This window comes from Penicillium citrinum (genome assembly GCF_028827155.1).
Source record: "Penicillium citrinum strain IBT 23319 chromosome Unknown utg000003l:1.0-4596430.0:1.0-4598250.0, whole genome shotgun sequence".
Taxonomy (NCBI): domain Eukaryota; kingdom Fungi; phylum Ascomycota; class Eurotiomycetes; order Eurotiales; family Aspergillaceae; genus Penicillium; species Penicillium citrinum.
In genome coordinates, this window is record NW_026622688.1 from 2,448,694 (window position 1) to 2,476,629 (window position 27,936).

Genomic DNA, 27,936 nt, shown 5'->3' on the forward strand with positions numbered 1-27,936 from the left:
CCTTCCGGCGGAATTTATGTGAGTAATCGAGTGGATTTTTGTATAGACACGTAGAGTGGCTGCTCGAAGACTGATTTCGCTTTATCTAGCTATCTCAAGTGATCTATTCACCATTAAAGGTCTTTTTAGCCTCCTCTGCCCATTCCTTTCGCCATCGAGACAATGGGGGCCGTTCCTCCAGTATATCATTTGTGGCCCACATAATGCGCTTGCTATCCAACTCCTCCGAGACTTCGTTGTCGGGGCAAATGATGTAGAATTTTCCGTCAGCCATTTTCTGTATCATGAAGTCGATCACCTGCTCGGAAGTCCAAGCACCAGCCGGCTTGTCCTTGAAAGCAGCAGTGTGGAAACCAGTGTAGGTCCATCCTGGAATCAAGAGGTGGACGCTGATACTGGGAGCAGCTTTAGCCAGATCGAAGGATAAATGCTCCGCAATCGTATGCACAGCGGCCTTGGAGGCATTGTAGGCGGGGTCACCTGGGGGGGTTGGTGATTCCTTGTTTGGACCCAGTTAGAACGATGGCGCAAGGGTTGTTGCTACTGCCGCTCTTAACCATGTCAAGAGCGGCGACAATGCCATTGGTGTACCCAAGAGTGTTTATTGCGAAGGTCTTTTCGAAGTATTCGTAGTCTTCCCAGAACCCCTTGTTGGGTTTGATGGCAGTGCCAGCGTTCAAAGCGAGTAGTTCGATGCCCTTCGGATACTGGGCTTGAATCTGTGGCACAATATTTCGCCATGACTCGATAGATGAAACATCGATGGAATAGCTAGAGGTCGTGGTAGAACCGATGGAGGGGAATTGCTTCAGGGCCTGCTGCAGGCCGTCGGCGCTCTTGCCCAGGAGAATCAAATTCATCTGGTGCGAATAACATCGTTGCGCCAGAGCCAGTCCAATACCAGAGGCGGCCCCCGTAATGAGCGCAGTAGCTCCCTTGTGGAAGACAGTAGGAGTAGGTGCTGATTCCATGGTGGTAAACAGAACTGCATTTGAAAAAGAAGTATGGTGAGAAGGGTTGAGCAGTGGCCTGGCCCATTTTGTTATCACTCCAGGGCAATCCCAGGTATTTCCCCCAGAGAAATACCTGGGTGTGTAATCTATGAAAACACAAAAACACCCGATTTGGAAAAGCGTGGCTCGAATAACCCTACATGATGATGGAGTGTGGCCATGTACCTACATGGGGTTCTTCATAGGTATGAAACAACCAATCGCCGGTCTTTGCGAGTATCCGCCACCCTTACCCGAGTTGCCAGAAAAGAAATCCGAATTGTGAAAAACGTCATAAGCAGCAACATTTATGAGAAGAATCTGTCCGCCATTTACAAATTGTTTGCCAAATTACTTTTACGAGAAGACACATTGCAACAGAGCTTCACGTTGTCCTCTGTCTGTTTGCTGCCACAACACCATGTCGGAGTCAGCGGTTCTTGAATTTAAGGTACAGATCCCTGAAGAGGAAGTTGACCGGTTGTACCGAAAATTGAAGGATACGCGGCTCCCACCCCGTGAGATTGTGCCTGGTGCAGGGGAAAAATACGGTAAGTTCATAGGCTCTCATATCTCTACCTCATGTAGTAGAGCGTCTACTGATTTGCTCTAGGTCCCTCCTACAAATGGGCAAAGGATCTTTATAATAAGTGGATCAATGATTTTGACTGGGGAAAGGTCCAAGATGAGATCAACGAGTACCCTCACTACCTGACCACGATCGAGAATGTCAAGATTCATTTCGTCCATGCCCGCGCTGAAAAGCCCGATGCCATCCCAATCCTTCTTATTCACGGGTGGCCTGGATCTTTTTACGAGTTCAGCCGAGTATGGGGTCCTTTGTCACACCCGAAAGATCCCAACGACCAGGCATTCAATGTTGTGGCTCCTAGCCTGCCGGGATTTTGTTGGTCTGACTGGCCTCCTCGTTCCGGCTGGACTCTGCAGGATACTGCCGTTCTGTTCGATAATCTGATGAAAAGACTCGGATATAGCCAGTATATGGTTCAATGTGGTGACTGGGGGGAGCTTCGTTGGCCGTGAGCTAGGCTCCCATTATACCGATTCATGCAAACTGGTCCACTTCAATTTCTGCCCCAGTGCTCTCCCTGAGGGCCATGTGCGGACATCCCGTGAGCAGAATGTTGCTGCTCGCGTTGACAACTGGCTAGAAAACCACCTTGGATATGCTATCTGTATGCGAACAAGGGTAAGATCCATGGCCAGCTATTACCAGCAATTCCCATCGCATTCCAACAAGAAGAGAGAAGAACAAAGTAAATACTAACACCAAGTTTAGCCACACACGATAGGTATTGCATTGAACGACAACCCAATGGGTATATTAATGTGGGTGGGTGAGAAATATAACGAAGCCGCCGATCCCGAGAAGCAGAAGCAGTCATCTTGGAGCGACGTTATCCTCACCACCACCATGTTATACTATTTCACCGACTGCATCATGCCTTCTGCGCTTTGCTACTACGAGAACTTGCACCATGAAGATTTTGCTGAGTTTACCATGAATCCTGAGAATCATGTGAAGGTTCTTTTTGGGTACAGTTCATTCTTCTGGGACACCGAGCCATCCTCGAAGGTCGCAGTAGAAAGGACTGGAAATTTGGTCTTTTACAGAGGTTGGTCTTTTATTGGAGAGCACAGAGTTCTGATTAGTCTGACTGACAAATAATTTCAATTGCACAGAACATGACGATGGTGGGCATTTCGCCGCTCTTGAGAATCCTATAGATATTATTCAAGATCTGCGCGATCTGGTTGGACAGGAATGGAAGCGGTAGATGTGCAGATAATGAAGAAAAATGTTTTTTGGTCGTGAAAAGACCCTAGGCTACGAAGTAGCCTTTTATACAAATTTTGATTTTTCCTCTTGTTTTGAAATCGAGTTTATCTGGGGCATCCACCCTTCTTCTGTCCACAAGCCTTCGACTTAAGTACTACATGCAATGTGGTACTAAAGATCCCAGGTTTAAGAAATGATTTTTTATATAAAATCCAATTTTTCCCCCTGTTTCCGAAATCGTGTGCTTTCTGGCCATACGCTATCAGGCAACTGAAACGTGCACGATGTAGTAGTGCTGTCCAAATTCCTGCGGCCATAAAGCAGGGCATAACATAGCGGATGGTAGGATCCAAGATGATAGCGGCTACTATAGAAGCAGTGTAACCCATAGTTGCAAAGACGCAGATGTGGTATTTTCTTTCCTGGAAATGATCTGAGAAAGCTCCGCCATACTGAAGACCACACGGCAACCACGTAAATAGGGATCGTCATATATTGTGCGGTGACGCTGTCATAGCCAAGGTGTCCGGTGAGAGTGGGAAGGTAATATGAAATGGTACCAGCGCCAACGATCATACTCTATGTAAGTACCAGACCCCACGGTCGCCAATCCTCCAGGGCCGTATTAAATGCCTGGAGAGACGAAATGGGTGCTAGGTTAGCACCGTGTGAGCCCTGGAGGTCATATCTGTTTGTCCACCGTGCTCAAATCGTCGGATGAGGAGTTTTCTTTCGGCATCAGTAAATCCTGCCAGAAGAAAATTGATGGTGAGATATTTTCATTTACTTGAAGAATTAACCAGGGGAAGGTCTTTCGTATTTTCAGGGAAGTCAAACAGAAATATATAAGCTCCCAGAGAGCATACAACCGTGCAAAGACCCTCGATGATGAATAGCCATCGCCATCCTTCAAGACCAACTACTCCATCCAACCCACTTGTAATAGCCCCTGCGAGAATACCACCGAAGGAACAAGAAGCGGTTGCAGCAGACCAATAGATGGCGTATCTTCTCCCCTGTTCAGCTTTGGTATACCAAGATGACATGAGGAAGAGCACGCCCGGAGCGAAGCCTGCTTCGATACAGCCGAGAAAGAACCTCAAAACCATGATGCCTATAAAGTCCTTGACAGCTGCCATCACGCAGCAAAGAGATTCCCAATGCAACATGATCGAAGGAATGAAAATTGACGGTTTGCTCCGGGCGAGAATCATGTTAGAGGGAGCCTCGAAAATCACGTATCCGAAAAAGAAGATTGAGAGCGCCCAGTCGTAATCCTGAGAACTCATTCCGAGGTCTTTGCTCATACCGGCTAGTTGAGCGTTCCTAGATATGGCTCTATAATCCACGTTGCTGCCACTGCAGAATCATATGGTTTGGCCGTCGCAATGGACACCCTGCCTGCATTGGTGTACAAACTGATTGCTGGGGCGGCAGGCTCAAGTACGCAATTTAACACGCAATTCCCATTCATGATCAATAGAGAATTTGATATATCGAGTCAGGGTACCACGGAGCTATGGAATAAGCCCTCGCTCCAGTGTGCGGCTGCAGATTCTGTAAGTTTATGCCCTTTCAATCCCGAACAAATGAAGTCTAGGGACTAATTGACCATCCTAGAAAATGCTGCAAGTTCTCGCTCGCAGCTTGATATTTCCCGCAACCCTGCTAACGCATCCCACCAGGTGATTAAGGATGCCACCGCGAGTGGCTCGCAGCAGCATATTTCTGTTGCCGCAATTGCTTGTCGTTGGTACAAATAAATGGCTGCATGTAGTGTAAAGGGCTAGTTTCTTTCTCATATGTCAATGAAATAATCAACTAGGCCAACCCTTTGGTATAAATTCCCGTATTGAAGAATCGAAGCTCTCGCAGAGAGAAAAAAAAGATAGAAAAGCTCATTCGGACCATAATTTTCGGAGAGCATCTGCCAGGGTGCATGTCCTTCGCCCCGATCGTTTCTGACAATCTTCGATCAACTCCAGAGTGAGACTCCTTTCCAGTAACCCCTCCGTCACCATTCCTGCTATATACAAGCATTGTGTGGAAACAAGACTCCACGTGTCTGGGATTCCAGAGTTAGAGACAAGGAATATCTGTTCCCGTGACTTTTCAATCTCGCGACGGTGTTTTAGTGATTGACTCGAGCCTATGATGAAACCCTCCGGGATGGAAGGATAGGAATGCAAGTTCAACAGAATTTTAGAGGCGTGATAGACTTGGTATGCAATGGCTGATTATTTCGATTAGAAAGGAAGTGATCCCCGGTCGAGGGAAACGAGGGCTGAGACGTACCACTTTGCGGGTATACAAACCAAAGAAAAGGAAATTCGCGAGTAGTCGCCTCGGTTGGTGGTGGCTTTTGGGAGATAAAGTTTGCACTTGAAGTTGACAGCTTGTCTTTCCAATCCTCCAGAGCATGCCGTAGTGACTCAGCTCGATTCTCTCGGCTCTTCCTTCTCTCTTCCGCTCCTACACCCTCGGGAACGCTTCTATCATTACAAAATGAGACGCATTGGCCGAAAGTGTAGATGACACGGTTGGCAATATCTTCAACGCAGAGATTCTCAAAGCTATCAACGTCTTCGGGTTTCCAGTATTGCTCATCAAGGAACATTGGTTGTCCAGTCTGAAGGGCGGCCCAAATTTCGTGCCGATACCATGTCCAATAGGCAGCACCTTTGATCCCGGACGCATCTCCGTGTGCCCCACGGGACTGTAGAAGGTAAGCAACCCCCCCTAAGATGGGCGCCAAAGCTGTCCCCTGCCACGTCAAGCATTTCATATCTAGGATTATGTCAGTTGATTTTCTCTGACAAACCAAACCCAGAGTGAGGAGGCCACCTCCTTATACGTACGTGGACAGTATTACACTGGAGGCCAGGATGCCATCATTCCATGCGCAGGCAGGGTCTGTAATAAGCTTGCTGATCCCTCTAATGGCTCTCTGGTGATATTTGATGGCGATGTTCGCTCGCAAGGCCATTTCGTCCGCTGGGGCCTTCAGTGCTAATTGCTTCGCTGATAATGCCAGGCACGAATTCATGAGAACCGGACATCTGAGCGCCAGCATAGGCACGACCGAATAGAAGGGCTGGTCCCTAGAGAAAGAGTCGATCTGAATCGTGGCATTATGAGCAAGCTGGCCTTATTGCAGAGGACGCTTGGGAAGGCAGTGGAATTTACCCATCGTGACACGGTATCTACATAATTCCTGAAGATGAGGATTTCTGAAGTTGAAAGTGGCAACTGTTGATCAATCACATAAAAAGAAGAACCGATTGGGCTTTCTCCAGCTGTCGAAAATTCGTTCCGCTCGTCAAATTGAGGGTCTGTCAATGCGGGCCGGGAGCTGTCATTCCAATTGATGGGCGGCAGATTGGGGTTTGACCCTTCTCCCGGCCAAAGGATTGACGAGAGGCTAACTGGATATTTCGTCTGCTCGGATGACCGATAAATCCAGTCGTCGGTACTAGCCCCCCCTTGATGCGACGTCTGGCGCCGGTTCGTCTCGAATATGACGGGGGCCGACGCCTTCCGGGTTGACCGGGGAAACGCCCTGGGAATTTTGTTCCGCATTCACACGTGGTGGCTATATAAGCGGATTAGGAGTTATATATATAACGATAGGAAGGAAATACCGTATTTCTAACCGCTGACTGTGCGTGGGAATGAGAAGGATCATCCTCAAGCCGGGGATGCACCGGGGCAGGCGACGAGACGATGTCACTGGGATTTTGCGCACGTCGTTGAGCAGCTCGCGTCCTCGACATACCCGGAGCTCCATTGTCATAGACGCATGTGCGATGCTTTTTCCCGCAATTATTACATGATGGCTTCGACTCATCGCACTTGACACGACGGGCTCGACAAGTCTGGCTGTATTGTATAAAAGTCAGCCTTTGCCAGCAATTTTGGAACACAGCGGATTCACGTACCATCCGGTTGTCACACGAAGCTTCCTGCGTGGAGTAATGCCCTCGCTTTCGGGTGCCATCTTCAAATCCGTTTCCTGCTTATCTAGTTTATACCGCCTGTGACAACTTGCGGGGAGAAGTCGGGGTGGAAAAGCTCGGCACGAGGTTTCCGAAAGCCTGACGAACTAGGCAAACATTGAAAGATCACCGCTTCTTACCATACCTTATGGGCAATTACCATCAACGAAGGAACGAAAATCGCTAAGGACGCAGCTGCTTTTACTACGCCGCATAGCAAAATGGTATGTATCACTCGCAAAGACGGACAAGAAAGTATAACGGGGGACCGTATTACTTGCTCTGTAGCAACTACGTTGTATCTACGCCTACTACAGAAACTATCCAATTACAGTAGCCAAGTGCTCTTCCTTTCATTCGATTTGTGAACTATCAAAGATATCAATGCCAACGCCAAACAGGAGATCGGTTCTAGTCCGAACTACCAAAAAGGCAACCTGCTATATTGACTTCGGACAGTTCCCTCAAGCCATCTGGGTGAAGGTCCAAGAAATTAAGGACATGTGCGATTCCAGCGTAGGTCAGAACTAAATTGATAATATCAAACGGATTTTCTGCTTTTTGCGGCGGTTTCATTAACAGATTCGGCGTCGGTGACCTAGACTCAAATGCATTCCCACATCAAACATTATTTCAGGTGATCAATATTTGATGTGAGAAATCCTCGCTGAAGTCTGCTGGCAGTACATGAGCTAGACTCGCAGGAGCAGCCAAATTGATTATTTTCACAATATATAGTAGGTGCTTAATAATGGAGGGTCTCTTCTAGTGTACGTCTAGCTCATGTAGGATTTCAACACCTGCTGAAATCCTACCATTCATATGAACCCATAGTAGAAAATAATGCTTCTACGGTTTCTTCAGATTACTAATTTGAAGGAATGATAGAAGCATATTGATAGTATTAATGGCTAATATCGATCGCTATTAGGCTGGACATTGTTTTTGTTTTGATTCCAAAAAGAATCGAAACTGACTTCTATAGAACTACAGGAGTTGAATTTCTTTAATCAATATCTCTCGTCTCTACGTCTGATCCGTAAACACTCTTTCATCTATGTCTGGAGACAAAGTGCTCTGACACCTTTAAATTCTGAATACTGAAATTGAGATTAGAAGAGTTAACTTGTAGAAAGGTCTAAGTCGACCCAGACATGGCAGCACTCGGGGTAATTACCTCCTGACTCTGGCTTATATGGTGTCGCGCGCCAAACCCTGAAAGAGTACCGAGAAGAATTAATCAGAAGATGCCAAGTTCACGCAGTCAATCTTCGAGCCGGCTAAGATTCGACCGTTAGCAAAGGTACCTTTTCATCTAAAGATAGCAACAAAGTCATTCCGGATACTCGGGTCGAATTCCCCAGCATGCATAAAAGTCGTACAAATCGAGTTCTTCTGCACAGTCATGAATCAGGGATTTGGAACATGAAAGTTGAAGTGTCGGAGCAGATCCCGAGTGGCCGGGGTTACCTTGCAGTAATTTAACTACGTAGGTACTGATCCTGCTGAAGGACACTGGATCTGGGCTCCTGTCAAATGCTGATCGACAATGTTTAATTTGCCCAGTCCCACAAGCCACACCGTTTGAGCGCTGTTTGCTCGTGAGACCTTGCCCTAATCCCTCGTTCAAAACCACCGATGGCGCCCAGTGAAGGCAAACTTCAGTCAAAGCCATTTTGATTGCTCTCTACTAAGAATAATTAGTAGCGGTGTGGCAGCTGTCACTTCCCAGGCTTCCGGCGCCACCTCGTAACCTTGAAGAAAAAAAAACCTAGATACATGCTTGTGTGCTTTTTGAAATTCGGTGGATCAGACAAAGTCGAAAATTGACTTCATACGTGTAGTTCGAGGCAGATTACTGAGCCAACCACGTGAGGTTGAATGTTTGGGATCGCCATCGGTTGAAATGAAGAATTACATCACGTCTGGCCCCAACAAACAACTTGGTGCCCATTGCTAAGGGGGCTACTGCAGTCTACCGAGTGTGCGAAGCCAACATGATACGTCTACTTCCAAGTTAGTACACGTACCGATTGAGGTATGTAGTTTCAAAGCCCACAGACTTGCACCCATACTGATGAATGATAAAATCCTTGGAATGCATGGTCTTGATGTACTATGTACTGGCATGTAAATATTAGTTGGCAATAGAGTTTATTTTCTTTCACCCACTGGCATTCGTTGATCCAGGATGAACTTCGTGTGGTTCAACCCCAGGTTCCACGTTTCATTCATAGTGCTTATACTGTAGTCTAGGACTTTACAGAGTACTCCGTAGATACCTATGAAACATGTGACATTTGCTTCTGGATATCCGTATCAACACACATTCACCGGATTCTCACGGCCCACAACCGGAAATATTTCGCTCCCCAATCGGCTCATCTTCGATCCAGGTCTTTCAGGCCTTTGATAGGTGCATCATAACTCCACATCCTAGCTCGCAAGGATCACCCCTGCGTTAGTCGAAAAACGGTGTACCTTTTGACAATTTGCGGGAAGGCAAGAATATCAAACCGGAAATGACCAACCGAAGAGGGGCCACGAGCCTCGAGGCGGGACGTACGGGCCACATGGTAAACGACTCGTGGTATTGTGGGGTGCAGATACGGGTCACAACAGGATGCTCTGATGCCCTGGGTTAGGAAAAATTGAGAATGATACCGAAAAGAACTAAAACAAGGGCGCAGCTCGATCCCTTCGTATCAAAACTTAAAATTCTAGTATGTAGTAGCTCTGTTCAGAGAATCAGCTTCCAATGCTATCTAGATCAGGGTATAAACAAAAAAAAAAAAATTCATGAGGACGCGGCTTGTCTTTTGTGGTGTGGAGTAGCCATCCATTGACAAACTCCACCGATACATTGCCGAATGGGTTTGTTTACCCAGTTTTCAATGGATCAGGTCGCTGTACAAGTCGGGTCGAAGACACTCCGATAATGGACCCTTGAAACTCTTTCTTACCGGAAATAGATAACTCAAAGCACACTGGTAGTGGTGTTATAAGCTGGAACAATCTCAGGAGGACAGAGTATGGATATGTCTCATTAGGTCCTGTATGGAGCACATAGCCCGGAAGTCAAATCGCTAGAGACAAGTGTGAAGAGTTCCTCCGATCCAGGGGTACGGACGCATATGGAGTAAAGCAGGCACATCATCTGCGTCGTACAAAGATCGCCAATAGCGAAGAATTACTATGGGTTTATGACCGGAGCAAATGCCTGTTTGTGGGGAGAGGCTAGACACAAGACGGATAGGAACGCCAGAAGGTGGTCCAAGCAGAATTTGGGCTATTGTAAGAAAGAGGTGAACTGAGCCAGGATTCCGCCAACGTTTCAGAAAATTCCTTGCGTCTTTGCTGACACGAAGTTTCAGCAATTTCATGCCGATCGCTGCAGTCGTATGTACAGTAGGTAATGTAGGTACTGCATGGTGGCTTGGCATGCAGCGAAGAACCATTGAGTGTACAAATTATCCCCACCTCCTGACCCATTTGACCTCGGTAGGAAATGGTGTTGCAGAACCCCCCCCCCCAACCAAAAATGAAGCCTTTAGATGGATTATGGGGATAGAGTAATAGAACAATAAGCATTGTTCTGTCAGGTAGAGGAACATTGAGTGCCGAACAAACAAGATTAGACAAATAAAAGCAAGGAGTCCTAAGCTCAATAGTGACGAAGAATGGCATTGTTCGAGAAGTGTCATGATGTTCTGATTGGCCCCCCATTGCAAGGGACGCTCCCAAAGGCGACCTTCAATAGCGCCGGAGATAAACCAGTCCAATCCTCAGCCTTCTCAGCCCGCCCCTGCTTCAATTATCAAAAGACACCACGATCAAGTCATTTCGAGAATTCTTCGCTGCGCGTGGTGCATTGTACCCTCGTTTATGTTCATTAGTTACATACCCCATAAGTTAAGATGTGCATCAGGGGGCGTTCATAGTAGCCCCATTCTCCTGCAGATACAGGAGCTTCATCTTGTCGCATTCAGGCAATAAGATGGCGCGCGTGTGGAATGTCCACCGTTCGAGGAGACTGTTCTCTAGCCTCCGTAGTACCTGATCATTGTATGTATTTTAGTTACTCCGTAGACAAATCAAGCAAGAGAACCGGGTCCCATTTCTCTGGTGGATCGGCCTAGCGTATCTGTTGGTGTACACTCCGTACAGTACGACTCCTTTCCCGAGAGGAGTTGACACACAAGAAGAATCTTGTATTTGTACATAGTAGATGTAGTTATGACATACATTGCAGTCACAACTCATCCGACAATAGAACAATAAAAAAAAAAGAAAGAGATTAGAATTGAGTTGATGATACTTCACAAGGGGAAGTCGGAAACCCAAGTATCCTCCGCAATTGAACGATAATCTCCCATCGCGCGCGGTCTAGTCGGACATCTTTCTCCCCGCTTGTGGGCTTCTCTTGTGGGACGGCAGAGAGAGATGTAATGCTTGCTTCGCTTCTCATCTCTTCCCCTTTCTCGCTTGTACTCACTCTCTCTCTCTCCCTCCCTCCCTCTGTATCTTCCCTTTACCCTACCATTTAATCCCATTCTCAGTGGTGTTTGGTCTCGTTTCGGCCTGTGGTGATCCTCTATTGCTGTTGGATCTACCCCTTCGTTCATTTGGCCAGGCGAACCCAACTCGGTCCTGGAGACTCCCCCCGATTCCATTCCTAATTGAAACGTCACTTTTGACCCGTGATGCCAGAATAAGTCTGGCTCGTCCCGCATCAATAGTCAAGTCTCAGCTCGCGCAGTCTTTCCGACTCTCCACCTCCCACACCCCTCCGTTTCCCTTCCCTTTCGATCAGCAAACAACCATTCGCTTTGTTGTTTACTTCACGGCCCTCCGTATTCTCAAAGTGACCTCGGAGGATAATTTCGCCCGATTGCATATTCAACGGCGCAATTCACAATAGAACGTGGCAGACCAGGGCGCGGGGACGAACCGATCGAAGCTCCAACAATCGCCCAGAACCCGTGGAACACGACCGTTCATTCGTCGTGCTAGCCTGATTTGAAGCTTGACAAGGGTACTTTATTTCGGTAGGGCATCTTTCTTTGTTCTTTCAAGCGCGTTGTAGGTGCCGTTGCAGCTCGAGTCTGGCCGAGTCCATGATCATAGGTGTTTCTGATCGCCACCCGCTGCCGCGCATTGCCGTCGCATCCCTGATTCAGATCGACCTCGGTGTAGCAAATGCTCTTTGTCCCATCCTTCACTCGTCTTTCATGATTATGTTCATGATCTAAAAAAAACATTACACTAACCAGGCCCATTCTATCTAGTTTCTGAGCTATGGGTTGCATTAATTCTAAGCCGGCAGAGTCCGACAGGGATGCTTTCCAGCAGAATGCACGCATTGAGCGGACTCTGAAAAATGACAAAAAGACCATGGATCGTACGATCAAGATCCTGCTACTAGGTATGCGACATGCGGACCTCATCCCAATTGCAAGAAAAAAAAGAAAGTTACGCTGGTAACTCTAACAAGATGCACAGGTGCTGGAGAATCTGGAAAGTCGACTATCATCAAGCAAATGCGCATCATTCACAGCCGAGGTTTTCCAGAAGAGGAGCGTCATCAGACCCGAGCCGTCATTTATTCAAATATCGTCGTGGCTTTCAAGGTCCTACTTGATATCATGAATGCCGAGAACATTGATTTCGAAGACGCTAACACACAGGTAAACATGACATGCTCTATTCCTTTTAGTTTTATACAGTATGCTCACAAGTTGTTGATAGTCATTTGCGGATCTACTGGACAATACAGATGCGGATGTAGGGTCAGATGAAGCCTTTTCTGATCTGAAGGTCCGTGATGCTATGAGAGGAATGTGGAAGGATGCTGGAGTGCAAAAGGCTGTCGCGCGTGGTCATGAATTTGCGCTGCACGACAATTTGGTCTAGTGAGTTGTCCGAAGAGCAGATTGTACGCAAGATTAATACTAACAATACTACTAGCTTCTATGATTCTTTGGACCGAATCTTTACTCCGGGATGGCTCCCCGATAACCAGGATATGCTGCAAGCCCGACTTCGGACAACGGGAATCACAGAAACTCTGTTCGAACTTGGGCAAATGAACTTCCGCATGATGGATGTAGGCGGCCAACGATCGGAGCGTAAGAAATGGATCCATTGTTTCGAAGGTGTCCAATGTCTCCTGTTTATGGTGGCCTTATCTGGCTACGACCAATGTCTGGTCGAGGACCAGAATGCGGTACGTACTACTCAGCCCTCGCCAAGAGACACGTTGAATGCAGAAATGCTCATATTTTTCCATAGAACCAAATGCATGAGGCTATGATGCTATTTGAGTCGCTCGTCAATGGCGAGTGGTTTAAACGCAAGCCCATCATTCTCTTCTTGAACAAGATGGATCTGTTCAAAGATAAATTAGCCATCTCGTCTATTGCAAAACATTTCCCCGACTATACTGGCCCCGATACCGACTTTGAGGCGGCCTATCGATACTTTGCAGACCGTTTCCGTGGCATTAACCGGATCCCCGATCGCGAAATTTACATCCACAAGACCAACGCTACCGACACTCAGTTATTGAAGGTCACCATGGACTCCGTCCAGGATATGATTATTCAGAAGAACCTCCACACTCTCATACTATAAGAACCCGAATTCCCATGCCCTTGGTGGCCTTCATGATAACGCCATTGTCCGCCACGAAGTCGATTATTCTTTTTCAGTCGAGCTTTCTAGCCTATTTTCCTTCTTATGTTGCATTCCGCGGCGGCTCCGCTTTCCATCCTGATCCCCCCCCATTCTGTCGTATCATACCTTTCTTCTTTCTTTTTCCCGTCTACAACTTTCACGAGGCGCCTTGATAGAGGAGTAGTTCGGCTTTCTGCTACATCCCTGGGTCTGTTACATTGCATTTAAAAGCCCATTCGATTTCGTCAGCTTACGCTAGACTTCGATTTTTTCAGCGACCCGACTATTTTCTTTTCTTTTCTTTGCTTCATTTCTCTCTGTCCTTGATTCTGCAGGATGATACCATTTGTTTTGCCTCTGCAGATGTTCTTTATCTAATGATGCGTGTATTATCACAATATTTCAATATTCAATCATTCGACAACACATACGTGACTAGAACTATATTCGTTTCCTAGAGTTTCTTGTATTGGGAATTATCGCCTGGTAGCTTACTTACCCTAGGATATGTTCTGTGTACTCCTTCCCTACTTGACCTCTAATAACAACCATGTCTGAGCAAAGATGCACTCCACACAATATTATAGAATATATCAGGCTAACTCGTAGTGTTTCCCACCTCATTCTATCGGTTTGCTCCTTTTTTCCTTCTAGACCAACTGAGTTGTATAAATGTATAAAGTTGCCCATGGAGGCCTGTCATTTGCCACAGGGCACGTGGTGACACCTAATACCTCAGGTGTCGACTTACATAATATCCGCATGATCAGAGACGCCGACTTCCGACCCGATGATTTCGCCTCCGATACAGACTCAACTTTACCTCTCCCAGCTGCTGGGTCCCACGTCAACCATGTTGTCGACATCTTTACGCCGGGCTGCTTGGGCGCCTTTGTCTGGCCTGCCCAAAGCCACGCAAAACGTACCTTCGGCTGGCCTGCTTGGTGCAACCCGCCGAGTCCACCAGCGCCGGTACTCCTCGTCTTCCTCTAAACCGCCAGTTCCGCCTAGTGATGGATCTCGTCGTATGGACACTTCGACCCCGGCAAAGAATGTGAACTCTTCCGGGGAGAAGGCAAAGTCTTCTCGTCGCCGTGGAAAGGACAACAGCACCCGCAACACCTCGAAGAATGGTCAGCAGGATGCGGCATTTTCGAACCTTCCCAGTGTTCCTTCAACACAGCACCGTCAGCCTCATGGTAAGATCCTATGACCAAAAACTCATGAAATATGACAATTTATCGCCGAATCTAACATCCCGTCTTTAATAGATGTCCACGTTGCTTCATTTTTCTCCATTCATCGGCCGATCTCCGTGACGACCACGGTTCCTCCGACTGCCTCTACCGAAGCTTTCGATGCCCTTTTCTCCTCAAAGAAGTTCGGGAAAAATGAACCGCAAGACGTGATCTTCACCCTTTCCAATACCGCTGAGTCGATGGAGAACATGGCGCACGGTATGGAATCGGAGGATCAATTTGGCCAGCTCCAGCGCAACTTTTCAAGTGACGCTGATGGTGAGCTCCGTCTGCTCGATGGTCCCGAGCCCAAGATGTCTGTGGAGGAGTACACTCGTCGCCTTCGCCCATTCCACCCTCCCCCTCCCCCGGTTCCCATGGACATGAACGCCAACGTCGAGCCCATGGAAACCAGCGCGGAGAACCAAGAGGAATTTTCCACATACTCGACTGTTCTGACCATTCGGGAATCTCGCCACGCTGACGGCCGTAAGACCTATGAGGCCTCGACGGGTCCTTTCGTTCGCAACAACGAGATGGAAGCTCCTGCTGGTGAGCATGAGGGTCTTACAATTGATGCGCCTAGCAACACCACTGGCATGACCTATGGCGAGCGACGCCGCCACAACAACTCCATGCATGCGATCAGCACCAAAAGACGGCGCAAGGTGAAGATGAAGAAGCACAAATTCAAGAAGCTGATGCGGAGGACACGCACTCTTAGACGCAAGCTCGATAAGGCTTAGACTTGCCTTTGTCTCGCTTTTCTCTTTCTCTGCTTTCATAATTGTCCTATCCGGGTCTCTTCGATGCATATCTGGCCCGCATCTTGCATCTTTGGGTTGAGGTGTAATATTGTCTGATTTTTCCCGGGCATATATCCTCCTGTTTCCATTCTCCCGTACATTGCGCTCTCTTCGGTTTTGTGGCCTCTTGTTCGTTTCCTCTCCTCTTTCACCCTACATATACTATTTAAATATCCAATTGTCGTTCCATGTCAGGTTTGGCTTGCTTGTGCAATGATTGTTTTTCTTCGATGCGTGGCATTATGAGGGCCTGCATGCATTGCGGACTGCTCAATAGATTTGTGTTACCTGTTGAACGGCTACTATACTGTTCTCGTGGTTTGAATACCACCGAGATTCTCGGTCGGTAGTTAGAAAGGCAATGAAGATTTCTGACAAGAGCAACTAGTTGATATTAGACCTAGTCAGTGGAAGGACTTAGTAGATAATATTTAGAAAGTGCTGATAGCATGGACGAAGTCATACGACATCGTAGTACTGTTGTATCCAAATTCGAGTTTCATGGCCGCTTCAAGAGTACTCAAACGATCTATCTACCAGTGAATAAGATTGAAGGACAATTGAAATTGATATGTAATGAACAAGCTCGGGATTGCTATATCATACCAATACACAAACCCAGACAAACCAAAGAAAAGACACATGAAGAAAACCAAACCGAGAGGAAATAAAGGGGATCAATGGGGCCAGCGAAAAGAATCGCAATCACCATCGAAGGAGAAAAGGGAGAGGAAACCCAATCCCAGATCAGCAAGACCCCGTAAACATAAAGTACAGTATCCAGCGCGCATTCATGCAAAGTATAAGCCATTCCAATATCTACCAACTCATTCCACCTATTCGGGTTCAAATGCTTGAGATACCCCATTTCTCTACATGTCTCAATCAATCAGAGATGATATCCCATTCACAAAACAAGATGAATTTATCATAGCCGAAAATCTTTCCCTTTTGGGAATCACACTCGTTCCTTGGTCCCGATGCAGCATTGGAGGCGTGCTTTGTATCTGGATCGGGGGTTTCGAGAAAAGCACACCGGAAACAAAAGTAATCTGATAGCCTGTATCCCAAAAGTTGCCTGGATACAGGCTCCAATTTCCAAGTGCGATAATACGATCATCGCTTAGCAGACGGCCTTTGAGCGGGAGTTCATAAGCAGAGCGACAATCAAGCCGTAAAGACCTGTTGAGAAAGAGGACGAGTTAGAATAATGCTTCAGTGGCCCGTGACTCGTAAACTGGGTCGTCAACTTACCCAGAACTTCAGCGAAAATGAGAATAAGAATCATTCCGACGTAGAGACGAGGTTGCTGAGCAGTTCCTCGCACACCAGCATCACCGACAATACCAATAGCGAAACTGGAGTATGTTAGTAACGAAACAGGTAGGAAACCCAGGAAATTCGAGTACATACCCAGCAGCAAGACCAGCCAGACCGACAGCGAGACCAGCACCCAGTTGGATGAAGCCGGTGTACAGAGGAAGCTTCTGGGTCAGGTCGTTGGCGACCAGCACGGACACGACCAGACCATAGATACCAATGATACCAGCCATGACAATGGGGACAATGTCTGTGGCATATTAGCAAAGTCCTAGTTCTATTCGAAGAGGGTAATCGCAATAAAGTGATGGGCTTCGTCCGAATTTCACATACTCTTGACAATGAGGTCAGGGCGGAGGACAGCCATGCTGCAAACTCCGACACCAGCCTTAGCGGTACCATAGGCAGCTCCAAAGCAGGTGAAGACGATGGCGGACGTGCAGCCCAGCGCACCGAAGAAGGGCTAGAGATGAAATATCAGCATTTGGAATGGGATGAAGTTCACATGGTTGCGGGCGTGGCTGTGGAGCTGAAGGTTGGATCACGATGGGTGGTAGACGGCAAGATGTCGGGAATTATGAACGAGGAAGCTAGACTCACCGCATAGACGGGGCTGATGAAAGGATAAAGTTAGCTCTTGTTCTTGGTGATTGGAAATTTGGTGAAAGGTGTGGCAACGATCCGGGGTTCGATAGCTGTCAAGCACCCCCAGGGGGCTGAATGTGTCGAGAACTACTCACCAGAGTTCGGTGGCCATTTTGACGGAACAAGTGGCCCTGAAGGTTTGTGTAGAGAAGCTTGAAGCTTGAAATTGATGGTAGGAGACCCGATAAGTGCAGGCTCAAGCCGTGAAGGAAAAGGATGCGGTAATCGGGGAGGATGGAGAGTTGCTACGAGGTCAGAGGCCACACACGCCGGTCCGTAGTCACGTGTTCTTGGCACCCCTCGGGCCCACCCGTTTTATACATCGCCTTTTGACTCGCAGCTTAAGGGCGTACAGGACAAATTTACCGCTGATCATGCGATATTCGAAGATATTCGACTGCAAATGACTCGGGTTTATTGGTTTGGACGTCCTTATACTACGATACTTTGAAGTGAGAACAATAATTGTAAATACCAACTCTATATGGCCCATTTTTGATCTAGAATTAGCTGCTACGTTTCTCAACGAGTAGATTAATTTACATAGCATTGGTACAAGGTCACTCTGAATCTGCGACAGAAATAAGAGTGACTCGGCAGCCCGGTACATCGAGTTTCGTGTTGGGGCCAGGCATCCATACTTTTGTCTCCTGTCCTTCATCTATCGAAGGCGGCATAGACCGAGAATAGGTTATGGCTTTTTCTGAGAGCGCTCCGAAAGCATTCGGGAGTGCGGTGAGACCTGCTTGAGGCGCTTGCGATGTCTCGCTGTTCATCTGCTCAGCTTCCGACACTACCCCAAAGCAGTAAGACACGTCATCCAAGCCCTTATTCTGTCTTGGTTGGTTTTGTTGCAGAGGTGTTGATTCTACTGACGCGTAGAATTGGATGAAATCCCCTTCGGCCGCAACCTGCGACAGCATTGAAAGATCATCGCCAACAATCCCATCCGGGAAGCGTGGAGGCAACTCTGACGTAGTGCTTGTGCTGTGATTGAAGAGATCATCCAGATGGTTGAGATCTACCTGGCCAGTGGTTCCAGGAAACCCAATTTCTGGGTCCAGAGAGAGCAAACCCTGCTTCTTTCCCCATCCACCTCCACCGCTCATGACCCGATGCAGCTTACCGCCGTTAAACACTGACTCTAGCAAGCCATCTTGCGAGCACGAAACGGTTGCCCCGGGCTTCTCGACCAATGCCCATACCGAGACTCTTTGATCGACTATATCTTGATCTTCAATATATCGAGGAAGCTCCTTCTCCAACTCGGAAGAGGCAGGCATGGGTGCCAATGAATTCGGATCTGTAGATTTCGATACTTCTCGTAAAATATTTCCCATGCTCGAGATAACCTTGCGCCGCTGACCAACAGGGTGAAGCGGTAATGTCATTGTGGATTGAATATCGGCAACGCCTGATGAAGACTTGACAATGCAGTTTGACAAATCAATTGACTCAGCCAAAGTGTATGAGCCACCATCATTGGCCGTGTTTTCCCAATTCCAGCGCATTCCAAGAAGTGTGGATTCCTTGCCATTGACGAATATAGTATGAGCGAGTCGTAGGCCAATTTGGCATGTCGTGAGATCCGCGGCGTCTATTGAAATCCCTAGATCGGGCTCCTGAGAAGCAGGGCCACCAATGCGACGGGGCGGTGCGGCCTTTCCTTGTATATGGAGCTCCGGCACTACAAGCAAAGATAACCCTTCAACACCTGGGCCGTCTGCCTGCAATGATGTTGCACAGAATGCAGTTTCATTCGGAAGCTTATCTATCACAGCTGCAACGGTATAAAGAGGACCAGATTGACCATATAATCGACCGAGTAGTTTCGGGGAGGAATTCATTGGCGGGGTCGAGCCAGTGTGCGAATTGGGGAGTGACAAGAATGAGGGGACTGGTGTCGTTGGCGATCGAGGAAGAAAGACTTGTTACAACATCATCTGGGCTCTGTGTTTGATTTCGTTAGCTTATTCTAGCTGTAAAGAAGCGCTAGGAACATACAAGCTCTTGTGGCGTCCTTGTTAACCATGTGTATGCGAAAGGCGTGTCGCCAGAGCTCTTCGTCGCAATCCGTCTGCTCGCGGAGACCAAGCTCGCCGGAACTCGGCGTGAATCGCGCGCCAGGCGCGAATTCACCAAACGAAGAGGAAATCGGAAGTTCATGAATACTATAACTTCCAAGGGACCTGGTGATAGCACATTGCTTTACGCTAAGCTAATAGGCTGTGTGGGTAGAGAAGCACGTTCACCGCGGAGTTGGAATCTGGACCTACGAAAATGACACTGTAATACATATACAAGGTCCGCCACTGTATGTCAAAATATAAGTAATTTACGTATTGTGATACAGAAACTTTAACCCAAAGTGGTAAGAGAATCCGCGGATATCCGCCAGCCTCCGCGGAGGATGCGCCTTCGCTTTTATGCTGTCCTTGTAGGCCGGCTGACTATCTTCTCATGGGGAAAATTACCGAGAGAAAATTCATGGAGATCCTTGGTGTCAATTGAGTCTCTAGAAGATATTATTGGACAGACCAGGCGTGGAGCTTTGCTCTTTATATCAGCCGAGCCTCCACGGACGACCGCGGGTTGAATACTACACTTTGATCAACTGTGATGAATCAAGATGAAGCGCGACAATAGAGGTAACATGATCCCAATGGTCGGCAAATGGTCTCAGCCACCGTTATCCTGCCTTGCCTGTCGGCAAAAGAAACGACGTTGTGATCGCAAAAAGCCATGTTCCAACTGCGTTCAAAGGCATATCTCTTGCGAATATTCCGGCGGCGCAGTGCCAACGGCAGCAGTGGACTCAGATATCTCGCATAGATCCACTTATCATGCAAATAACAATGCAAAAGAGCGGGCAGCCCAATCAGCCATTGCTAGTCAGTAGGTCTCTCCGCTTTTACCTGCTTGGTATACCTACCGATTCCTGAGTACTGACTGTTTAAAGCAATTCGGATGAGCTCGCATATCGAATTCGTAGGCTAGAGGAATTCTCTTTCAAGAGAAGAGACACGACACAGGAGCCATTCGATGCATATCAGCATGCCGTTTCGATCAGGAGCGCAAAAAACATCGTTGGTAGCCTTGAAAATCTGAAAGCATCAATAGCCATGACTGGATACTGATACAAGCATTAGACCGTTGGCTCTCCCTATGTCACTCCATTTGGTGCACATTTCCTCTCTATATCTAGCGTGGAAGAACGTGGTATGGGTATCTACGAGATAACGAGACTACTTCCGCCTCTTCATCAAGCTAGAGAATTATTTAGTCATTTCGCTGCCACAGTGCAGCCGACATTTGGGGTGCTGCATATTCCTACTGCACGAGATATTATGGAGAATACTTACAGATGCCTTCTTGAAGGCGAAGAGCCTAATGCATCCGCATTATTGCTAGTCTTTGGTATATTCGCTGGTTCCGCTCTCATATGGACACCACAACTCCTTCAAAAGCTGGCCACTACCAAATCCGAGAGCAAGGCAGCTTTCATGGCTTATGCCCGCACAGCACTTGCGATTATAGACCATCCTGATCACATAGCCCAACCGTCGACTACGGCTCTTGTGGGCATGGGTGTTCTTGGTCATTTGTTCATGAATACCGACGGGTTTCCAATCAAAGTCCATCTCATCCGACATCGTTGCTTGTTAATGTCTCGAGATATGCAAATTCACAGATTGGACACCCCCAAGTCACGCGAAGAGCGACGCATCAAAGGATGCAATATGATAGATGTTGAGATCCAAAGACGCGCTTGGTGGTATATGGTTGCATCTGACTGGTAAGTAGTTATCCGTATAGTCCATCTTCCTTACATATCTTTTTTTGATCCTACTGACTCGGAGAGGCTCCTCTCGTTCTCTGGTGGTCCCCACGAAGGCGCGTACACTTTTCAACCCAAACATATGGACGTGAATCTGCCTAGCAATACAGACGACGAGTTTATAACGCCATCGGGGATCGAGCAAGAGTTTTCTTTGAATGTCCCCACGGGGATGTCGGCATTTCATGCTCGTGTTCAAGGCTCTGAACTTTGTCGTGAGGTGATTGATGCCTTGCCATCCATCTTGTTGGAATCTCAAGACACTGATTACGAGACCATTCTGGATTTGGATGCAAAATACCAAAAGCATATGGACAATCTTCCTTTCTTCTTCAAACTTGACCAGGATAGTATTGAGCAGAGCCGGCGCATTTGCAAAGAACGGCCCTATATTGCTTGGCAAAGGATCTTTTTACACTTCAGTCTTCACACTCGCCTTTGTCGACTCCACAGAGAATTTCACCTCGAGGGCATAACCAACCCGAAATACGCTTACTCCCATAAAACATGTATTCAATCAGCACAGAAGGTGCTAGAGTTGCGACGGCAGATGGACGAAATTTCAGTCGGCGTTGGACTGAATCCTGGTCGGTTCTGGACTGTCATGCACCACGTCTTCTTTGCGGCCTTGATTCTGGCCATGGATGTTTCGTTCAACCCCAACGCACCCGATGCTGAAGCTCGCAAAACGAGAGTGATTGCGGCATATCAGACCTTGGAGAAGTCGAAACAAGACTCGAACAATCTCCTGGAAGGGGTCCAGAAGAATCTACAAATTCTCATGTCGACCCTAAACAAGGATCGGTCGCAGAAATCGCTTGGCCCAATATCTACAATTAGAGATCCCGGCACCACACAAGACGATTCATCGAACGAGCCTGGCTTAGCTTCTTCTGAGCCTGATGAGATATCGACAGCTCACAGTAGTCGCAGAGAGACTACTGTACAGCCTCCTTCGGTTGCAGCTACAGATAGAGGGTTAGACATCAGCCTAATGAATGATATGGACCAAGAAGGTTGGGAACAGCTCTGGTCCGATTTTGTCGCCGTTGCGCCAGAGTTAGATGTTCCACAATGGAGTTCCTTATTGGAAGATGTGGACTTTTCACCCCAGCTGGATGCCTATCTGGATCAATGAGCAAAAATCATGGCATTATATGCTATTTTTATTCTATGTATATTTCTTTTCCACTGGTACAAGGCTGAGTGAATCCTTCACGCTCCACCCCCAAATTAGAAACTCGATTTCGAGTCCGAGATTCTTCAGGTGGCTCAACCTGGGTGATTAGCGAATTGTACTCTGTACTGAGTAGAGATGTCATGCTTCGTACCAGAACCTGCTTTCCCAAGTAGCTCCATAGGATCCAGCCACAATTTAAGGTCACACGAAGACCGGACTCGAGCCGGCCAAGGGGAGGGTGAAGTCATAAGCGGCCAATGGTGCGCGAGGGACTGGGCATCGGCTTGGCAGGTGGGGGACAAGGGGTTGGTAGGGCGTTGTAGGGCTGGAAGTTGAACAACCGCCACAGTGACGAGAATGTACATGTACATATTGCTCCAACCCTCGTGATGTATCAGGACATCGAAGAACGTGTTTGGGATCCTCATATGACTTATTCATGAACTATCATACTATCTGCGGGCTTTCCTTGAAGCATTCTGCGGTCACACCGAACTGAGCTCCCCAGCCACGTCAGGTCAGTGCCAAGCTTCTTGCCAGGCAACGAGGAAACGGGCGCTTGGGATAGGGCGGCAGAAATGAAGATCCAGGGCCGAGACCAGATTTGATTGGGGATGGCTGCATAGTGCAGCAGATCCTGCAGTCAATGATGCTCCTGAAAGATTGCTCCTCCAACAACATAAAGAAACCTTAGGGAAAACCCTTGAACCAAAAAGCCAGCGCTTATCGTAATTAGAACTGCTTACTCATTTTCAACCTTGTAACTAGTTATAAGAGCAGCACAGCCACAGGTAGCAGGCATTCAATTACTGTGGGATTTGATTGGCTGATTTCTGTCAATCTTTTGGCAAGTGCTGACTGAGCCACAAGTGGCGCCTCCATGACGCAACGGAGTCGGGAGCTCCTTCCAACCTTTTAAAAGAGCCAGCCGCCGCACCTGCCTTCTTCCCACTTTTCTCCTGACTCTTGACTCTTCATTGAATCTGCTCTTCCTACTTTGTCTCCCTTTCAATTAACACAACATCACCCATCATGCCTTTCACTGCCTCGTGAGTTTTATTCCCCCCTGCCCTTACCAAATATTCTGCGGTTTGCCTCTCTCGCTCTGGGTCAGCTTGAATGATCTCATCGCGACTTTGGTCGCTCGTTGAATCAGGCCCGGATTCATCAACTTCCATATAAACAACTCCCAGTCAGATTTGACTAACTGAAAATCCAGCGATGTCTGCAAGATCATCTTTGCCATTCTTCTGCCCCCTCTAGGTGTCTTCCTTGAGCGCGGCTGTGGTGCTGATCTGTTGATCAACATCTGTCTGACCATTCTGGGTTATATCCCTGGTATCATCCACGCTCTGTACGTATCCACTTTTTCTCCTCATGGATGATCCCCAAACTTTCTCTTTCAGGATTTCAGCCGCTAATCTCATTTAAACAGGTACATCATTTTCAAATACTAGCGGTCTTGATCGTCCTAATATTTCCACGTCGCCGCACTTCAAATGTATTCTCTCCCGTCCTTGCAGCAGGGAACATGACCTTGTCTGACCAGCCCCCCCCTACGTCTGCGATCTAATCCGGGTCACGGGTGCAACGGGGCGGATTCTTTTGAGTGCTGGCGCCAGCGTGCTTCCGCCGAGGTCCGGATTTGCCTAGCCTTATGCAGCACACCCCACTACTTGGCATCGCAGATGTCCATTAATTTCCTTAATCGCGGACGATCTTCCCTGTCATCTCAATGTCTTTATGTATTTCTTGTGCTTGATGATATCTGCCTCGGTCTCTAGGTTTCTGTCTCTATTTTTATGTCAAAAGATACCTCCTGATAGTGTTATTGGACTTCCGGGCTTGTCTCGTGTCCTGCCCACCGTTAGTTTTACGATGGGAATGGCAATTGTTTGAATCTTATACCCATAATTTGATCAATTCAAAACTCGTAGGCACAAGACAGACCAGCTACCATCGAATTGTAGCGTATCCATTGTGGGGTTTCCTTATTTATTTGACTGGCATCTCAGGTCGATCCACTAGGCAAGTTCCGGGGTATCTCCGCCTTTGACAACGTCCCAACGACCTCAGAATTCGAAGCTGGACCGCGCAGCGGGATTCTTTGTTATTTGCCGACAGTTGCCTTGACTCACAATGATTTGAGAACTGGCAAATGTTTAATTTCTCTACAAGAGGTTCTAGTGTCTTCTAGAAGGACTGGTTGAATCGATTACTGAAAGGATCTTGTTCCGCGGTGTAGCACGTTCATTCAAGTCTTCCGCCGCGATTCCAAGTCTCAAGAGCGTTTAGCAGGGAATAATCGATTGATTCACAGAGATTGGAAAATGTGAAACACTGCCGAGCGCATTCGTTCATTTTTGTTGAGCTTTAACCGCCCTCTTTGCCCTGGCGCGTAACTCTGGGCGCTTGCAGCTGTATCCCCAAGCCAGCATCCAATAAGCACAGTACTTCATCGCCCCCACTTCTCCCTGCGATTGGGATGACCATCTCTAACGATGTCATGTCGTTTCACTAGAGCGCCTACAGGTGCTTCGCCTCAGCTATCATGTTTCAGATTAGTGTCGAATCCAATCTGTTTCGTCCCCGGACAGATGATCAGCGTCATAGCGATGGTATGTTGCTTCGCGCGTAAATTGGTGATGCGCGAGAGTTCGGTGGGTTTTAGTTTTAATCAAGTCTTGATCTTGCTTAGGGTAGCCAAGTGGCTTTCTCTTTATTTCTCGTCTTCTTTCTCGTAATTTATCGTCATATCTTCGAGTTCATCTACAACTCTCGAACAGTTGGTAGCTGGAAACGCGTGCATCGATCGATGATGATAACCTCAAAGAATATATGGATTCGAAGGTAGCCATTCCTTTAACAAAAAGTCAATAGAGGTATGTTTCCAATGCCGAGCACTGGCATCAATGTGGTCATCCGGGACTTACAATTATACCTATAATTTTATAGGTAGAATCGCTTCAGCATGGGTCTTCCCTCGATATACGGGCTCCTCATCACGACCCTCCTGTCTACCAATTTGGTCTCAGCGGTTGGCTCAGATACCACAAAGAATGATTCCTCTCTTTGGAAAGTGATACCGGACTGCGCTCAAACCTGTGTGACCAACTTTATCGAGACGCAATATACAGAGGCCCAATGCCAGTCGTCGACAGATATCAAGTGTCTATGCCGGAGCAAAACGCCCAGTGGACTCACATTGGGGGAGGCAGCCCTGAGCTGTACCTATGCTCTGTGTGATGACCATACTCAGAAAAGCACCAGCGTTTATAGAATCTGTGACTCTGTCTCTGGCGCCATCTCAGAGACTCACGCCACAATTACGGCGACGACATTTCCAAAAAAGACCACTAGTAAGACTCATGTAACAACAACCAAAGAGACAAATTCCCTAGAAACACACGCTTCAACTCCTACGACTACAAATGCAGTCCCGGAAATCACAACATACCATCAAACGACGTCAACGTCAGATGAAGACTCAAAGATCACTAGCTCCGAACAACCATTTTCCACCCCTGATGAAACACAGACATCTCCTACACCAACCAATACATCCGACTCGGCTGGCAATGAAGATCATCATGGGGTTAGTGGGGGCACGGTCATCGGCGTCTCGGTTGCGTCAGGCTTAGCTGGATCCTTCATAATCTGCGTGGCTGTCTTCTTCTGGTGCAAGAGATGGCGACAGCGCCGCCGGAATTCCTCTGGACCAGACTCAGACTTCTTTGAAATCGGAGGTAACATGTCTGAGCCTCCAGGATTCTCAGAGCCATCCTCCCGGCGATCTACTCCAGGACCAGGACCAACTCCAGGGCCTTCGTCATTCAATGCCCCTGGCCGACTACCAGAAATATCAGAACCAAACCGCAGCTACCAGCCGGGTTCAAGGTATCCACCCCCGTTTTTGGGAGTTCCAATGTCGTCGTCCCCGAGAGTTCAAGACATGCAAAGGAAGAAAGAGCGTATAGGATTTGCTATAAGCTCTGCTTCAGATTGGGCAGACTCCCCCCAGATCGCAGCATTCACAAACGCCATTCCACGAGGCAGGAGCTCCTAGCCAAGGCGCCGGGCTACTTCCCAAGCCGCTTAACTGGAGCCATCGACCCGCGAGTGGTGAAACTCTTTTCGAAGAAGAGGAAGAGAATCAATCAGCAACAGCAGCTGCAGTACCGATTCAAAGGCCCATTATGTCTCAGAAGTCAGGTTCGCCGAACATAATAACAGGCTTACCAGCAAACCCACGAGCTTTGAAGAACGGATTCTCAGCAGAAAGATTCCGTCGTGCCCCTACAGGTCCTCAGCCGAGGCCCTACCCCCAATACCCACTCGGTACACAACAAGCGGCGCGAGGAAGAACCCCAATACCGCAATTTAACAGACGAAACGACCATCGAGCCTCTTACACATCAAATAGCAGCAGCACTCCATATTATAGTTCTGATTGCTCCCAAGAAACAACCGCAAATACACTTCTCACAACACCTGGGAGACCAGATCCCACATCACCAAACCGAACCTCAGAATCCAAACCATTACCAAGTGCTGCAGCCCTAGCTCCCGCTGCCGAGATTGTCTCGCGACCACGTATAGTAGTCCGTGGGGATGATATCAAGCGCGTTCATATTCGGAGCAGTCCACGCCCTCGCCCGCCAAGTGAAGGAAGTGCACCTTGGGGTCCAGACGATTTCTGGCTTCAGCGCGGCCGTGGCAATACGCCACCTCCGCAGGCTTCATCCGAGCTTCCTTATCCTTCAGAGCGATGTCCTGGGATCATTCTTTATCCATCTAGCCCAAAGAAGGCTGCGGGTGGGTCACAGAGAGCTTCACCAACTGGTAGGGATTTGACGCCGTCGAAAAGAGGAGGTGATCTGATCTTGAGGGTTGATTGAAGGACTTTGCTTCAATGCTGCCTTTTTTTGAAGTTCTGTCTCATTCTCTCGTGTATATTAGAATAGGATTTCATTTTTGTACAAAGCTGTTTGATTTTAGGATTTCGTGATGATATAGGCGAATGCTTCTGCTGTTGAGCAGCAGTGAACACGAGCTGTACTTTGCATTAATTAAGAACGAGTACTAGTTGTTGAATCATATTTATTGAATATTCCTACCGGGACTGGTATTAGTGTTCTAGCCACGGCGAGACAAGAATACTACCTGCTTATAGGATCTGGCTCATATAAACAGTTTCTATAGTTAGCTTCTGATACTGCCGTACTACTGTTAGTAGGTAATACTGATGTGATGGTGTCTGGCCCCAGGCTTAGCACTGTACCAAGCCATTTATGGAGAGAGCCATGTTCAAACCCTCATGTATCAGCTCGGAGATTACTGCAGTAATGATTATCATTTGGACACATGTCTTCACAAGTGTTGCAGGAAAGCCGTGCCCGTATTAGTGACCAGAGTAGTGTTATAGCAGATCCTTACTCAGTACCAA

The 27,936-nt window shown here is 47.7% G+C and overlaps 13 protein-coding genes across 13 annotated transcripts; 7 read left to right on the plus strand and 6 right to left on the minus strand.

Annotated features, from left to right (window-relative positions):
- Nucleotides 1–103: 103 nt before the first annotated feature.
- On the minus strand, nt 104–971 carry N7469_004123 (SDR family NAD(P)-dependent oxidoreductase; the record flags this gene model as incomplete). The annotated part of the gene is made up of 2 exons (XM_056643043.1): nt 104–499; nt 522–971. The coding sequence occupies 2 exons, from the start codon at nt 969–971 to the stop codon at nt 104–106; spliced, it is 846 nt and encodes a 281-aa protein (XP_056502455.1).
- Nucleotides 972–1,413: 442 nt separating this feature from the next.
- On the plus strand, nt 1,414–2,791 carry N7469_004124 (epoxide hydrolase family protein; the record flags this gene model as incomplete). The annotated part of the gene is made up of 5 exons (XM_056643044.1): nt 1,414–1,543; nt 1,606–2,032; nt 2,094–2,202; nt 2,293–2,629; nt 2,697–2,791. 5 exons carry the CDS (start codon nt 1,414–1,416, stop codon nt 2,789–2,791), a joined length of 1,098 nt encoding a protein of 365 aa, XP_056502456.1.
- A 781-nt stretch (nt 2,792–3,572) lies between these two features.
- On the minus strand, nt 3,573–4,100 carry N7469_004125 (vitamin H transporter; the record flags this gene model as incomplete). Its single annotated transcript, XM_056643045.1, has 1 exon — nt 3,573–4,100. One exon carries the CDS (start codon nt 4,098–4,100, stop codon nt 3,573–3,575), a length of 528 nt encoding a protein of 175 aa, XP_056502457.1.
- Nucleotides 4,101–4,181: 81 nt separating this feature from the next.
- On the plus strand, nt 4,182–4,556 carry N7469_004126 (uncharacterized protein; the record flags this gene model as incomplete). Its single annotated transcript, XM_056643046.1, has 2 exons — nt 4,182–4,352; nt 4,479–4,556. 2 exons carry the CDS (start codon nt 4,182–4,184, stop codon nt 4,554–4,556), a joined length of 249 nt encoding a protein of 82 aa, XP_056502458.1.
- A 428-nt stretch (nt 4,557–4,984) lies between these two features.
- On the minus strand, nt 4,985–5,578 carry N7469_004127 (uncharacterized protein; the record flags this gene model as incomplete). The annotated part of the gene is made up of 1 exon (XM_056643047.1): nt 4,985–5,578. One exon carries the CDS (start codon nt 5,576–5,578, stop codon nt 4,985–4,987), a length of 594 nt encoding a protein of 197 aa, XP_056502459.1.
- A 687-nt stretch (nt 5,579–6,265) lies between these two features.
- On the minus strand, nt 6,266–6,790 carry N7469_004128 (Zn(II)2Cys6 transcription factor domain-containing protein; the record flags this gene model as incomplete). Its single annotated transcript, XM_056643048.1, has 3 exons — nt 6,266–6,385; nt 6,435–6,672; nt 6,732–6,790. 3 exons carry the CDS (start codon nt 6,788–6,790, stop codon nt 6,266–6,268), a joined length of 417 nt encoding a protein of 138 aa, XP_056502460.1.
- A 5,296-nt stretch (nt 6,791–12,086) lies between these two features.
- On the plus strand, nt 12,087–13,421 carry N7469_004129 (guanine nucleotide-binding protein subunit alpha; the record flags this gene model as incomplete). Its single annotated transcript, XM_056643049.1, has 5 exons — nt 12,087–12,213; nt 12,291–12,475; nt 12,537–12,700; nt 12,756–13,014; nt 13,080–13,421. 5 exons carry the CDS (start codon nt 12,087–12,089, stop codon nt 13,419–13,421), a joined length of 1,077 nt encoding a protein of 358 aa, XP_056502461.1.
- Nucleotides 13,422–14,253: 832 nt separating this feature from the next.
- N7469_004130 (mitochondrial 37S ribosomal protein mS38) lies at nt 14,254–15,447 on the plus strand (the record flags this gene model as incomplete). The annotated part of the gene is made up of 2 exons (XM_056643050.1): nt 14,254–14,662; nt 14,735–15,447. 2 exons carry the CDS (start codon nt 14,254–14,256, stop codon nt 15,445–15,447), a joined length of 1,122 nt encoding a protein of 373 aa, XP_056502462.1.
- A 1,183-nt stretch (nt 15,448–16,630) lies between these two features.
- N7469_004131 (H(+)-transporting V0 sector ATPase subunit c) lies at nt 16,631–17,658 on the minus strand (the record flags this gene model as incomplete). The annotated part of the gene is made up of 6 exons (XM_056643051.1): nt 17,568–17,658; nt 17,428–17,440; nt 17,161–17,290; nt 16,921–17,077; nt 16,762–16,865; nt 16,631–16,689 (listed from the first exon to the last, which is right to left on the minus strand). Exons 1-6 carry the CDS (start codon nt 17,582–17,584, stop codon nt 16,631–16,633), a joined length of 480 nt encoding a protein of 159 aa, XP_056502463.1. The 5' UTR covers nt 17,585–17,658.
- Nucleotides 17,659–18,032: 374 nt separating this feature from the next.
- N7469_004132 (uncharacterized protein) lies at nt 18,033–19,638 on the minus strand (the record flags this gene model as incomplete). The annotated part of the gene is made up of 3 exons (XM_056643052.1): nt 18,033–19,369; nt 19,401–19,422; nt 19,477–19,638. The coding sequence occupies 3 exons, from the start codon at nt 19,636–19,638 to the stop codon at nt 18,033–18,035; spliced, it is 1,521 nt and encodes a 506-aa protein (XP_056502464.1).
- Nucleotides 19,639–20,819: 1,181 nt separating this feature from the next.
- N7469_004133 (fungal specific transcription factor domain-containing protein) lies at nt 20,820–22,448 on the plus strand (the record flags this gene model as incomplete). The annotated part of the gene is made up of 2 exons (XM_056643053.1): nt 20,820–21,268; nt 21,335–22,448. The coding sequence occupies 2 exons, from the start codon at nt 20,820–20,822 to the stop codon at nt 22,446–22,448; spliced, it is 1,563 nt and encodes a 520-aa protein (XP_056502465.1).
- A 1,074-nt stretch (nt 22,449–23,522) lies between these two features.
- N7469_004134 (YqaE/Pmp3 family membrane protein) lies at nt 23,523–23,947 on the plus strand (the record flags this gene model as incomplete). The annotated part of the gene is made up of 3 exons (XM_056643054.1): nt 23,523–23,539; nt 23,710–23,844; nt 23,926–23,947. 3 exons carry the CDS (start codon nt 23,523–23,525, stop codon nt 23,945–23,947), a joined length of 174 nt encoding a protein of 57 aa, XP_056502466.1.
- Nucleotides 23,948–25,461: 1,514 nt separating this feature from the next.
- On the plus strand, nt 25,462–27,388 carry N7469_004135 (uncharacterized protein; the record flags this gene model as incomplete). The annotated part of the gene is made up of 2 exons (XM_056643055.1): nt 25,462–26,387; nt 26,512–27,388. The coding sequence occupies 2 exons, from the start codon at nt 25,462–25,464 to the stop codon at nt 27,386–27,388; spliced, it is 1,803 nt and encodes a 600-aa protein (XP_056502467.1).
- Between the last annotated feature and the right edge of the window lie 548 nt (nt 27,389–27,936).